At 35.0% G+C, this 13,332-nt stretch overlaps 1 protein-coding gene across 4 annotated transcripts in view; it reads right to left on the bottom strand.

The window, feature by feature from the left end:
* The window catches only part of lnpa (limb and neural patterns a), a 34,893-nt gene extending 23,515 nt beyond the window's left edge, over positions 1 to 11,378 (bottom strand). Inside the window, exons 1-5 of one of the 4 annotated variants that reach the window (XR_007935541.1) lie at positions 11,286 to 11,373; positions 8,612 to 8,661; positions 7,496 to 7,537; positions 4,047 to 4,234; positions 658 to 716 (exon numbers count right to left, since the gene is read on the bottom strand). Coding sequence is in view for 3 of the 4 variants with exons in the window: in XM_051930686.1 (XP_051786646.1) it covers positions 658 to 716; positions 4,047 to 4,234; positions 7,496 to 7,537; positions 8,612 to 8,638 (316 nt within the window). In the remaining variant the exon portion in view is untranslated. Of the gene's footprint in view, positions 1 to 657; positions 717 to 4,046; positions 4,235 to 7,495; positions 7,538 to 8,611; positions 8,662 to 11,285 lie in introns of all 4 variants that reach the window. The other 3 variants (XM_051930686.1, XM_051930685.1, XM_028806250.2) reach the window with 3 other exon arrangements.
* Positions 11,379 to 13,332: the final 1,954 nt, after the last annotated feature.

Here is a 13,332-nt window from a genome sequence, read left to right as displayed (position 1 = left end):
TCTGCAAAAGGTACAAGGATTGGGACTGCTGAGGACTGGGGTGAAGTCATTTTCTCTGATGAATCCCCTTTCAGATTGTTTGGGGCATCCGGAAAAAAAATTGTTAGGAGGAGAAAAGGCAAGCGCTACCATGAATCCTGTGTTATGCTAACAGTAAAGCATCCGGAGAACATTCATGTGTAGGGTTGCTTCTCAGCCAAGGGAGTGGCCTCACTAACATTTTTGCCTAAGAACACAGCCATGAATAAAGAAAGAGACCAAAACATTCCACAACAGCAACTTCTCCCAACCATCCAATAACAGTTTTGTGAGGAACAATGGTTTTTCCAGCATGATGGAGCACCGGCCCATAAGGAAAAAGTGCACGTTTTGGTTATTCAGAGGTTAATGTGATCACAATGTATATGCAGGGTTTATGTTTGGGAACGGAGTCATTACAGGTTTTGCAACAGCTTAAAAGATATCAATATGCAAGATTTAAATTTTGTACAGTTTCAGAATTAAAAAAAATAAACAGTAAAAACCCATTAACTTAAATTTGGTTTTAGAAATAAATTGTGTTAAGTCACCAAAACAGCCAAAGCTACAGGTGTATACTACAAATCATTGTACAAAAATAAAAAATAGTTAATAAAACTCAATAAAATCAAATCTTACTGTTCCTCTCTGTCCTTTTGGAGAAGAGCCAGATCATCACTTTTCTAACAAACCATACTCTGTTAAAATAGAATAAACAAAACAGAGAAAAATCACACTTAGCCAATAAAACCGTTGCCTAAGCCTTTATTTTCTTGCTTTGTCTCAGACTATTAGATTATAGGATGTATCACATGTTTATTACTTTGCACTATTTATGGCACATTGGGCAGTATGGAAACAAGGATGTGCTGGCATTTAAGTTAGATCCCAAATGAAAACCTCAAATATAAAACACATACTCGGTCCTGAATTGCCTGTTCTCATCAAAACTGTTCTTGAATCACCTTTTTAAGAAAGGCAGTTGTACATACGCTATAAATTATACTAGGAAAAGAACTGCTTTCATCCTGTACTTAGGCTCTATGCAAAACAAATGTAAAATGATTTTATCTACATCACATAAGACTATTATTCTTGTCCATTACTACAAATCATACACAATATTCAAGACATTTCATATAGGTTTAAGAAAGTACTGAATGGTTTATATAATCCTATTCAAAAAAAAAAAAAAAAAAAAAAAACACAGAAAAAGGTATTCTTCCTGTAAAACTACACATCAGATTTAAATCAACACTAGCCAACGCCCGGTGTAAGAATAGGAACGGAAAACGGTAAGAAAGGAATTCAGAAATCAAGAAGAAATACATACTTCTTGAAAGACGCAGTGTGCATGTAGAATTTCCAGCCAAGCAGGATTACATGTGAAAATGATAAATAAATCGGGCTTTCCGAATTTACGTACCATGGCATCCGGATAGTTTTCTTGTATGCATCTTGGACTTCCCGGAAATGCTGACGGTAATATGATCATTTTGCCTACACGTACGTTATTTTCAGCGTTTGCTTGCAGTGCATCTGATAGTCCTTTGTATTGTTCCAAGCGCGGATCTTGTTGATTTAATCCAATATAGTTGAGAAGCGCACCCTCCGTTTTAACATACAGATCTATGACGTACTGTTGGAATAATTTGCCACTGGAGTACAAAATACTAAATGTATTCATCATTACTAATCTGAACATGTAAAACTGGCATTGAGTAAGCCTTGAGTTGCCTATGGGATAGATGCAAATGTCCCTTTCGGCAAGCGGTTCGCCATCTTCTCTGACGAAAATCGCTGCAACATCGGTGTGACACATCGGGGCATTGTATCGTCATAAATCCTGCCTAGGGATTCCATGAAAACCATTCGTACAGTGCTGTTGGATTGAACGGAGCGATTTTGTGCATGTGTTTGTATGATTTAGCGAAGGGGTTGATGGTTCCGAGCATGGAATCAAGCTGGAGAAGTAAATTTTCACTGCATACAGAGTTTGCTTTATTTTGCAAGCATACTTCAGTAGCTTGTGCTGTGTCAAAAACATACAACCGTCCATATCCTGGAGAGGTAGAAGTGCTTGCGTATAGTACAGAGATTTGGTGATAAATTTGCCCGTGTGTTTAAAACAGTAGGTTCCGTGGCCAAGAGATGGAGTTATCTGTGCACCCATGGAAGCAAATGCTAGAATGCTAGAGAAGAGTTGTATTCTCAAATGTGTTCACGATAATTTTTAGCTTCTGATGTTTGCTGTGTAAGACGCTGTTGTAGCTCCCGCAAAGGTGGTAAAGCTACTTTACCATTGTGGCAGCACCTCGAGTACTTGTTGGATGTATTACGCTCAGCAGGCCAGTATAGTGCATGACATGGAAGAGAACGAATAGGAATCGAGAAATGCCGTGTCGGCTGCATGTGGGCGGGACCGGTTTTGAAGAGGAGCCGCGGGCAGTGTGGGCAAGGGTTTGGAAGAGGACGAATAGGAATCGAGAAATGGCGTGTGGACGGGACCGGTTTTGAAGTGGAAGCAGGACGACCCAGAAGAGAAATACATATATAAGATTATTATAGTTTAATTTTACAAAAGGATAAGTTCAGTATTTTTCAAGTTGAACTTATTTCTTCACAAATATATGCAATTGCCACATGAAATTTTATTGTTCTATCATTTTAGAAAATAGCTTGCCCACACTCGCATTTTATAAATGAAGGCCTTCGGGAAAAAATGGTACATCACTTGAAAAATGAGTTACCAATACATCTACTATGAAGTGTTAAACATTTGAATATAAGAACTTGTCTTTCATGTTTCTGATGTATATTTGGGATAACAGAACCGATTCCGAAATTATCATTTTATCGCATATTCCTAGTACAATTTGTTCTGGAGAGAAGGACGCCTTTTTTTTTTTTTTTGCTAGTGCAACAGCAGTAGCCTTTGTTGGAGGAGTTCTCACATAAATAAGGAAGCAAATCAACACGATAGATACCAAGCACATGGCAGAAAACGTTTAATGGGAGTTGGCCTTTCGAGAGGAACCTACACCCTGCAGATTTTGTAAGTTTTAAAGCTTTTATTTTCTGGTCATGTTTGGTGACCTATAGCCACCATTAAAAAACAAAGGCAGGCAAGATATTTTTTTTTTAAAATGTATAGAAAAAATAACTTATGAACAATTCAACATGGCAAAGGCAAATATAACATGTTTGTGAAGAAATAATTTCAGCCTGAAAAACAGAACTTCTTTTCTCCCTTTAAAAGTATCTTAGAAATAAAACACAGTATATATGCAAAGTCAATTTATTATATTTTTGTTCAGTGTTAATATGGTATTATAAGCACGTAACGTCTACACCAGAGGTCGTCAATCACAGTCCTGGAGGGCCACAGTGGCTGCAGGTTTTTGATCTAAAAAGGTTGCTTAATTAGATTGCAATTCTAGCCAATAATTTTATTTCATAACTTGTTAGTTTCTTTAACTCTGCTATGTCAGGTCATTCTCGTATCTTAGATTTTCTTCCCCTTTCTAAGGATATCATCCAAAATGATTTGAAGGCTAAAATGGATGAGTAATTCTCAGTCCTTCACTTTCCTTCCAAGTATTTAATTAAACCCAAAAGTGCATGATAAATACACACTGGTGTAAATAGTAACAAGCTACATGGAGAAATGCTGGTCTCTTTAGCAATAACATGCAAATGACAAATTAGGAGCAATTAAAAACCAAGAATACAACTACTGTTTAAGACTAAAATAAGCAATAAGGATTCAAAATCTTAACGAGCGAGAAAACTAAAGTGAAGCAGAAGTATCACTTGAGCAATAAGTGCTTCTTATTAAGCAACTGGGTTGGAGCAAAAACCTGCAGCCACTGCGACCCTCCAGGACCGTGACTGAGGACCCCTGGTCTACACTATTAAGTTTATAAGAACACATTCTCTACTGGTTTACTCATACAATAGTGCCTAAAATAAAATTGCTCAACTGAAACAGAGCACCATTTACAGAAATTAAATTCAAATCTACTTACAACACAGGAAATGCAAAAAAAGGCAGAGCCATGATTAGGCGTCCTGTCCACTGCTCAGGAAAATACCACAAATAAACCACTATGCAGGTTAGAAGGTAAAGGAGAGATGAATAAAGAAGTAGTCTTCCAAGCCATAGCTTTAATAGTCTTTGGTTTTTTTCTCTAAATTCTTCAAGGTTGTTAATTTCCTAAAGGACAAAAATAATATCTTACATTCACAAAAGACACATTGTTGATTTAAGTATAGTCATAAATATTTGATCATCCAAGTCAAATACCTCAACAGCCAAAAACAACTTAACCTGCATTCCTATTGATGTAATGTGGAAAATACACTAATAAGTTTTAGATGGTCCCTAAAGTGTGAGCACTTGTTTAAGAAAAGTACTACAGGCAGACATTCCTTGTGCAATGGATGGGGCTCATTATGCAAGCACTGACTATGGCTTTTTAAAGAAAGAAACTGTATAGCAGAATTAACTAAGAGTTCAGGTGATGAATAGTTATTTTACAGGAAGGCAGAAGAGCATTAATTTTCAACACTTGCAGATCCAGAGGTATTGTTGTAGTAGACTGCTGCCCTTTTTAAAATAAGTTAAAACACATGTTGTTATCTGTGCCCTTGACCAACCATTTATATAGAAATGTTTTATTTAATCTCTTCTGCACTTCCCACCAGGGTGTCAAAAAATGAAGGAACATGGGGTTAGTGAAAATTCCCCAAGTATATTTAACATTTTAAAAGGTCTCACTGATTAAAGTTTTCACTCCTTTTATTATATATGAGTGATGGGAAAAGAATTTAAGTTCTACTGACTATTAGGAAAATCCTTTGTACATTCAATTCTCATACATAAAAAAGGCTGTGGAAAAATCACTACTGAAATGCAGCGAGAAACTCATGTGTTTTAGCACTGCTCCAATTCAAAACACAGAGAGGTATTAAAATATAGACAAGTATTAGGAATGCTCTTTTCAAAGCTTTACAGTAATTTAATTGCAGTGCTCCTTTATGTGAGGCATTATGATAGTTAAACCGGCATGTGTTCTTTATTGCAGCAAACTTCCTGTACTGTAAACAAAGAGCATCAAGTCAAAGCTTGTTTTACCAGAAAGGGAGACAGGATATTATCCTTTATGTTATAGGAGGTGGAGCTAAAAACTGAGAAAGGGAATAGGAGAAGTCATCCTGTGCAATTAGATAAAGGACAAGAAAAGCTACTTTAATGAACTCAGAACTTTATTTTGTCCTTTTTAAGACTGATGCTGCTTGAGATTGGACAGTAAGCTTGTGTGAAGTGCAGCAACTTGCATTTTTAACTGGAAATAAAGAATTTGAAATTGCTAAGTAAATAATCCTGTTAAGCATGTTAGCCTTGTGCCTTCTAGATACACAACTTATGAACACTGGATATACTTGAGGCTTTTTAAAAGATTTGTACTGTATCATTTATTTGTGCATGTCATACAATTTATATTTTGGTAAGAAACAAGTACTACATAAAATTTAATCAATATTTATAATTACACCTCAAGAATTCTAGCTGAAACTGAAAAAACATCTGTATAAATATAGTAAATGTATGTTTTAACAGCAAAAAAGCTGTACTATAATTAATTATTAAAACCTATAAAGTGCAGGTATATTTACATTTAGGAAATGTTTAAATGCCAATATCAATTTATTGTGCGAGTATACATATTTTTCTTGTAGGAGAAAACTACTTTAAAATTAAGCATTGCTTCAGATACATTACAGAAAAAAATTAATATCACAGATTGTAATCATGAATAGCATTTCCTTTTATGCCACTTGTATTATGGATAAACATTTTTGTACATATTTTAAAGTAAAGAAATTTTAGTACTTTTGTGGTCACTGAACAGTAACCTACAGAATTTAATTTTGAAAAAAAAAAAAAAATGAACAGTTATCACCTACGGTCTATACTTTAATATAGAACAAAAAGCTTCTATGCATGAGATTAAAAACTTTTTAAAAAACTGTTTCTGCATAAAGGTATTTATAAAAAAGATCCAACCTGTTGCAATCAATCTCCAGCCTCATTGGGGCACATGTCCAAATTAACATCATTTTGGACCAAAAACTTTAAATGATTTTCATACTGTACAGCCTTGGTGTCACAACCCCTCCTAATCCACTAACAGCTGTGTTTGTCCTCCACTTTAAGCATCTGGAAGTACACCAAACAAACTAATTGTCTTTACTTCACGATTGGCATGTAGGCTTGTCTTGCTCAACTGAAAAATCATAACCCACCTCTTTAAAGTCAGTGGTGATGTTATAGATTATTTGAAAATTGGAAAACATCAAATTCTCACTTAGAGGATCTGTATAAAACTTTCAAAACCTGACAGGATCAATAACATTTTAAAACAAGCATTTAAATTGATGAAGTGGATTCTCTTTCCTCTTTTTTATTCTATTTATTTATCTATTTACATACTTTTACTATTAAAGTTTTACTCTGCTGGCCTAGCTTTCTCTCTCATAGGTGGGGGTTTGATTTGTTTTGAACCTAGTTTTGTTAAACTTGACTTACTTTTATGGCATGTTATTTGATTTTAATAAAAAAAATCAATAAACTGTTAAAAAAAAAAACACCTGATTGGAACATACCTAATTATGGTGTGGGTCCCTATGCAAGTCAACTAAAAATACAAAATACAGGGAGGCAAAATATTTTCATAAATGATCTTCTAAATTTCGTAGGCAGCAAGCAATACAGAATGCCCAAAATTTAAAAAAAAAAAAAAAGCCAATTTTAAAACACAGACACACGATTTTAAAAACATACAAAAAGGTCAAGTTTCAATTGTGTACTTTCAGAAAAAAAACTGCAATTGCCACAAGGCGAAACACCTAAGTAATTACAACAAACTTTGCCTAACTTAAAAAAAAAACATGACAAAACTTGTAAAAGAAACTTCAACCCATTTTTAAACACCATTCTAAGGCATAAGTAACAGCTTTGCTTTACACACACCACTCACCCCAGAAGAAGCCTAGTACAAGAGCAAAAAAACTTAGAAATCTAGAAATGATTTAAGAAATTTTAGAGATACTTACTAAAATACAACCAAGTTTAGTTTTTTCATAAATGTAATACAGTACATGTTCAATTAACTGTCCTTTACAGATGACACATGTCACTGTCACTCCAACTATCCAGTTTCTTGTGTACTTGAACATACACCATGACATTAAACTGCTGGCAGTGCACAAAAGCATATGCAATACCAAGAAAGATTTGCTGGCTGGGGACAAATCTCACTTAGCTACTTTCCTGCCCCCTTTTGAAAAGCCAAAAAAAGCATACCCAACAGTTTCAACGGCACACAGATAAGACAATGGACATGGCACAAATGCAAATCCGTGGAAAAACAGAAAAATTAATGGCAGAAAAGTTAAAGTAGAAAAAAATTACCTTGTCAATGCCTTCTAAAACATCCACAGTAGAAGGTTTACTCTAATAAGAGAAACAAAAAAAAATAAAATAAATAAATATGGAAGAGTACCAAGCTTTAACAACTCATAGTACTGCATGCATTAATCATTTAAAAAAAAAAATGTAATGTTCTAGGATATTTCCAGTTACTAATACCTCAAAAAAATAAAAAAAAAACAACTCTGTTTCAACGAATTTGCAACAAGCAGTTATAACTTGTCTGCATATGATTTAAATATGCAATAATGACTTAACATTTTACACAACAAATTGATAATTCAAAAACTATAACCACAGAACTGTAGACTAATATTTCAATTATAAAATTAATGGATTGTCAAGGTCATAACACCATTATTCCTTAGACTAATTTTAGCACATCTTTGGTTATAGTAACTAAAGCATTCAAGGACTGTAGTTTCCTTCTATAAATAGCAAACAGTAAAGTCAAGATGGAAACATAAGCTCTGTGAAAAAACATTTGGTACACAAACTATATTGGCAACAGCTCAGGCAACATTCTGTGACTTTTTAGGATGTGAAGATTATGAGGTATATAATTAGGCTCAATTTCAATGTAAATAGCCAAATCAAAAAAGGAACTCACAAATCATCATAAGGAGAAAAGTAAACACAAACTTTCATGGCAGAAACTATACTTTCCAACAACAAACACAGCCATGTACTTAAGGAATATACTTCAGAGGAGAATAATCAAATGTAATACTGTCTTAAAAGCTAGCTAAAAAATGAGGTTATCCAATATATAAAACTTTTTTTCTTCTTGTGAACAAGGAATACAATAAATGACCTCATCCTTTAACGAGAAATCAGGATCCATGGATCAGATCTATTTGATCATTTTCCTATAGTCCGCCGCCATGCTCACTACAAAGAAAAAATTAAGGGCCTGAATGAAACTTATTAAAACTTTGCAAAGATTAATGAGATTAATAATCAGCTATATTTGTTTATGAACTAATAAACTCAAGTAAATTTCTCCCATTAAAATCAGATGCACAGTTGATAACAACCGATTCTTACCAAGCAACACGTACAAGGGAAATAAATGCATAAAGCTGATCTTATACTCACTCTCCACTTTGAAAGAGTAGCCCCCATTGTGGCTTTATTTTGTTGAAAACCTACAAAAAAAAAAAAAGCATCAATTGTTAAAAAGGTCTAATGAATTGTAGCAGTAATTGTAACACAGTAATAAACAGTTGAAATTCCTTCCTCTCTGACAAATGACAGAAATAGTGTTTAGTAGTTTCCTCAGACGTTGTACATGCAGTATGGTTCTGTTATTTTTCTTCCTTTGTCATGTCCCCTCAGTATGCATGCTCTCCCTATTCTGACCTTAAAGGAATTATGCCACCCAAAATGTTATGTTAATTATGCCATGTAGTTTGTAGTGGTGCGCAAAACAAGTTTTCTTATGGACTTCACAGAAAAAAAATAAAAGCCAATAGTGATCAATGCTGTACAGTGTGAAACAACATTGAAAACTTCCATTTAAAAAAAGAAAATCCTCCATGGATTGCGTCACACACTGTAATTGGCATCTCTGTTATCCAACCATATGCTTAAAATGTGCAAAACATACTGCCATTTTCAAAAAATACTTGCATTATTTGCACTGTGTAAGCAGGGCATTTACTCAGGTTGGAATTGGCCACAAATGCCTAAGAACATGATCACATTGCTGATTTATAAACTAGTTACTAGGACATGAGTGAGGTGAGGTGAACCTACAACATAGCTGTCAATATTACATATCTCCAATTTCCTAAATCACATAACCCACTTACCTAATACATGGATGCCAAAAAAAAAGATGGATAACCCATTATCACTTAGTGGGTAACCAAACCAGGACTGGACAATACACATTCACCCCAAGTTGAAATTTGAGTAGTTAAATAACCTAAAACGCATATCCCTGGGACAGAGAAAAATTGAGTTCCCAGAGGAAGATCCTTTAAATCCCACATGTGCACTGCAAGCCCAGGATTCAAAATCCAGTACTCTAAATGTGAAACATCTGTGCTAACATTTAGAAAAGACAAAAATAAAAGCATCATAAAGTATAAAAATATGAATCATGATGAACATAGTTTAACTTGCACTAAAATGAAGACTTTATTCAACACTGATTCTGGGCAGAAGGGGTATAAACACACAAGACGTAGGTCATGTTTGAAACAACTTCACGTAATCTGCTCCATTTTAGGAAAAAAAAAAAAAAATGAACCAAGGTTTTTGTACTTCATATAAATTAAGTGAACTTAAAATAATCATGTTTGTTGATATTACATAGCTTTTTCTAGTTAGTTTGACATCATTCTCTTACATGTTAAATTAATAAAATTAAATGATGTTCAAACAAAAACACTGCATTAATTTTCTTTTAACAGAGGCGTAATCAGCCTCTGGGACAGTCATAATCACTCGGCTCTTTTAAGTTAATCTTGCTCAAAATTAATATTGTTTTCATACTCAAAACATGATATTCCCTACTTCACAATTTACAGTTGAGTTAAAGTATACAGTATATTTGCATACAATAAATATTTGCACAAAGATCAACCCATTTAGTTGCATTGTGTCAAAGATTCCCACACCTTTGTACAGGAAAAAGTTAAAGACATCTAGCAAACTGACTTTTCTGAAAGCTGTGGAAGCTGACTCATGATGTAGATTTCTTTGATACACTAGCAAGTTTGTTGTCCACCCTACATCATGGGGAAAAAAATAATTGCTATATAATAGAATTGTTATTGTTAAGATCAAACAAAAAGTGCAACTGCCCACACTAAAAGTAAGAGTCTTGCATATTCTTAACTGTTTGTATATTAAAATGGCTGCTTAAATGTTAATTATACCAAATGTACCTGTATATCTTTAAAATAATCAACAGATTGCACTGGAGAATAAACAACGTGGATAATTTTTAAATTGTTAATTTCATAAAGTCATTATATTTAGTAAACACAACATAGTATAACTTATGTGAAAAAACTTGACCTAAAGTAAATCCAATTATTTTTAAGTGAAGTTAGATGGAAGACGGGAGGGGCGTGGCATTGGAAAAAAAATAACATTTCTCTCTAAGCAATGTTCGGTTGCTACATAAAACAACACACACAAAAGCAATTATTTGCTACCACAACTGGAACAGCCCTCGGCATAATATTTAGCATACTTGTACGTAGCAAGGAACTTTATTTTGGGCTTTAAAGACTTGTAGCTGGGACTATCAAAATACAAGCAAATAAATATCAATTGTGATCAGGATGCAGAACACATTTACTGCAAATTTGCATTTAAGTGAAAATACAAATTCTGTTGCCCTTATACAACAAACTATTAAAACAAAGCTCAACAATATAACATGGTCGGCTGAACGATTAACGGGCACACTAGCAAAAAGCGGTTGTCTCAGTCACCTCAGATTATAGCAGAAACACTAAATCAGGGCCCAAAGAAAATAATATTATATACATATAATCACGACATAAAAAATAATTCACCTTATACAACCGGAATGTCTACAACAAAGCTGCATATTTTACAATAACTACAGCACACACCCGCTATTCCTCAGGCTCAACCAACTAAACGCTTCATTCAAAAGCAGTAAGTGGGCCTACTCAATTCAAAAAGCTTTTCTAAAATTGCATTCATATTCACAGCCGTGGTTTCTTTTTAGCAAACTTTGCTGCAAATTGTTTAAACTTGGAGCATTTTAAACACAACGCAAACACACCTTCGCACTGAAATTTACCTGCACTGCTCACAACAGCGTTTTGTTTCCCTCTCTCGGGCGCTGACTTATCTGATTGCAATGACGTGGATGTCAGCCTCCCAGCAGCCTGTGCGCGCCTGCGCGCACTTTCAAAAAGGCGGGGCCGAGCATGACGGAGGTTTCGAACAGATTGGTGGGAGACGCGAGGTGTTTACAAACAAAAAAAAAGAAGAAAACAAAAATGAATAAATAAATAAATAGGGGGGGGGGGTGGAATCTCCATCCCGTGTACTCGTCTACCACAGTGTCGACATCTTTTTATTACATGACCTGCTTGGAATTATGTAAAAAATAAATAGCGGAGGCTGCAAAAACGACCATATTCACTCAGGTAATTTAAGTAAGATGGACTTGGGACGCCAGGGTGGCAAGTTCAGATTCCGACCTCATCTTCAGATCATTCAGAAAGTGAATGGCCTATGCGTCCACGTTGCAGTGATTTTGAAAATTGTGTGATCTAACGAAGTGACACACAGTTATGTGAAAAATGAAATTTGCTGACTTTTTCAGCAGTTTAACACATACGTTAACAGGCAAACAGATCTTCATGCAAACAATGCCCACAGATTAAGGTGATATCCATCCATCCATCCATTATCCAACCCGCTATATCCTAACTGCAGCGTCACGGGGGTGTGCTGGACCCAATCCCAGCCAACACAGGGGCAAGGCAGGAAACATCCCAGGCAGGGCGCCAGCCCACAGCATTAAGGTGATATACCTGGCATAAAAAACAAGTAACACTTTTTCTTTCAATTATTTTTTCAACAAAATATCAAAAGCTGTAATGGTCTAACTGGGGAAAATGTGAAGTCCACACTTGGCCTCAGTAGCTGGCATTGACCCACCCCATCCGACAGCTGAAGTGGCTTCTTATAAGCGTTTGGCATAACTGCCCACCAGTCACTGATATTGACTTGGTGAAATTTTCTCCATGCAAAATTTCTTCAGTTGCAAGATAGTTTGTGGGTTTTCTTGTATATACCTTAATTCTAAAAAAAAATGGACGTTTCTTAAGAATAAGGTTTTATCTTGGTTTTGCTGCATTCCCATCACTTGACTTAAATACACAACAAAATGTCTAAAAGGAAAAAAAGAAAAACTTCTGACTTAGCTAAAAATAAACAGAGCAGTCACAGTGAGGCATTATGAAAGCAAATTATATATATATACAGTACTGTGCAAAAGTTTTAGGCAGGTGTGAAAAAATGCTGTAAACAAAGAATGCTTTCATAATTATAAATAATGATTGTTTATTGTTATCAATTTACAAAATGCAAAGTGAGCAAACAAAGAAAAATCTAAATCAAATCAATATTTGGTGTTACTACCTTTTGCCTTCAACCCAGCATCAATTGTTATAGGTACTTATAGGTATTTTGTAGGATTCTAGTCAGGTGTCTGATCAACCAATTCTACCAAACAGGTGCTAATGATCATCAATGTCACACGGAGGTTGAAACCCAGTCATTAACTGAAACAGAAACAGCTGTGTAGGAGGCTTCAAACTGGGTGAGGAACAGCCAAACTCTGCTACCAAGGTGAGGTTGTGGAAGACAGTTTCATGTCATGGCAAGATTGAGCACAGCAACAAGACACAAGGTAGTTCTACTGCATCAGCAAGGTCTCTCCCAGACAAAGATTTCAAAGCAGACTGGGGTTTCAAGATGTGCTGTTCAACATTTCAATATATATCAATAAATCGTTTTTTAAACAGTTAGATTCAATAATAACCTCATTCATTTGGAACTCAAAACACCCACGTATCCGAAGAGCGACCCTACAAAGACCTCAGGCAGAAGGTGGCATGGCTTTACCTAATTTTCAGTTTTATTACTGGGCAGCAAACATACAAGCCATAAAAACCTGGACACAAATAAATGCACATACACAGGCTTGGTCTGCAATAGAAGTAAAATCCTGTAGTACTTCTTTATATTCCCTGCTCTGCTCTCCAATAAATGAAAGTTATCGCAAATATACTAATAACCCAATTGTGCTTTACTCA

This window comes from Erpetoichthys calabaricus, chromosome 8 (assembly GCF_900747795.2).
Source record: "Erpetoichthys calabaricus chromosome 8, fErpCal1.3, whole genome shotgun sequence".
In the NCBI taxonomy this organism is placed as follows: Eukaryota; Metazoa; Chordata; class Cladistia; order Polypteriformes; family Polypteridae; genus Erpetoichthys; species Erpetoichthys calabaricus.
The sequence above is the reverse complement of the archived record's forward strand: the minus strand, read 5'-3'. Positions and strand labels throughout refer to the sequence as shown.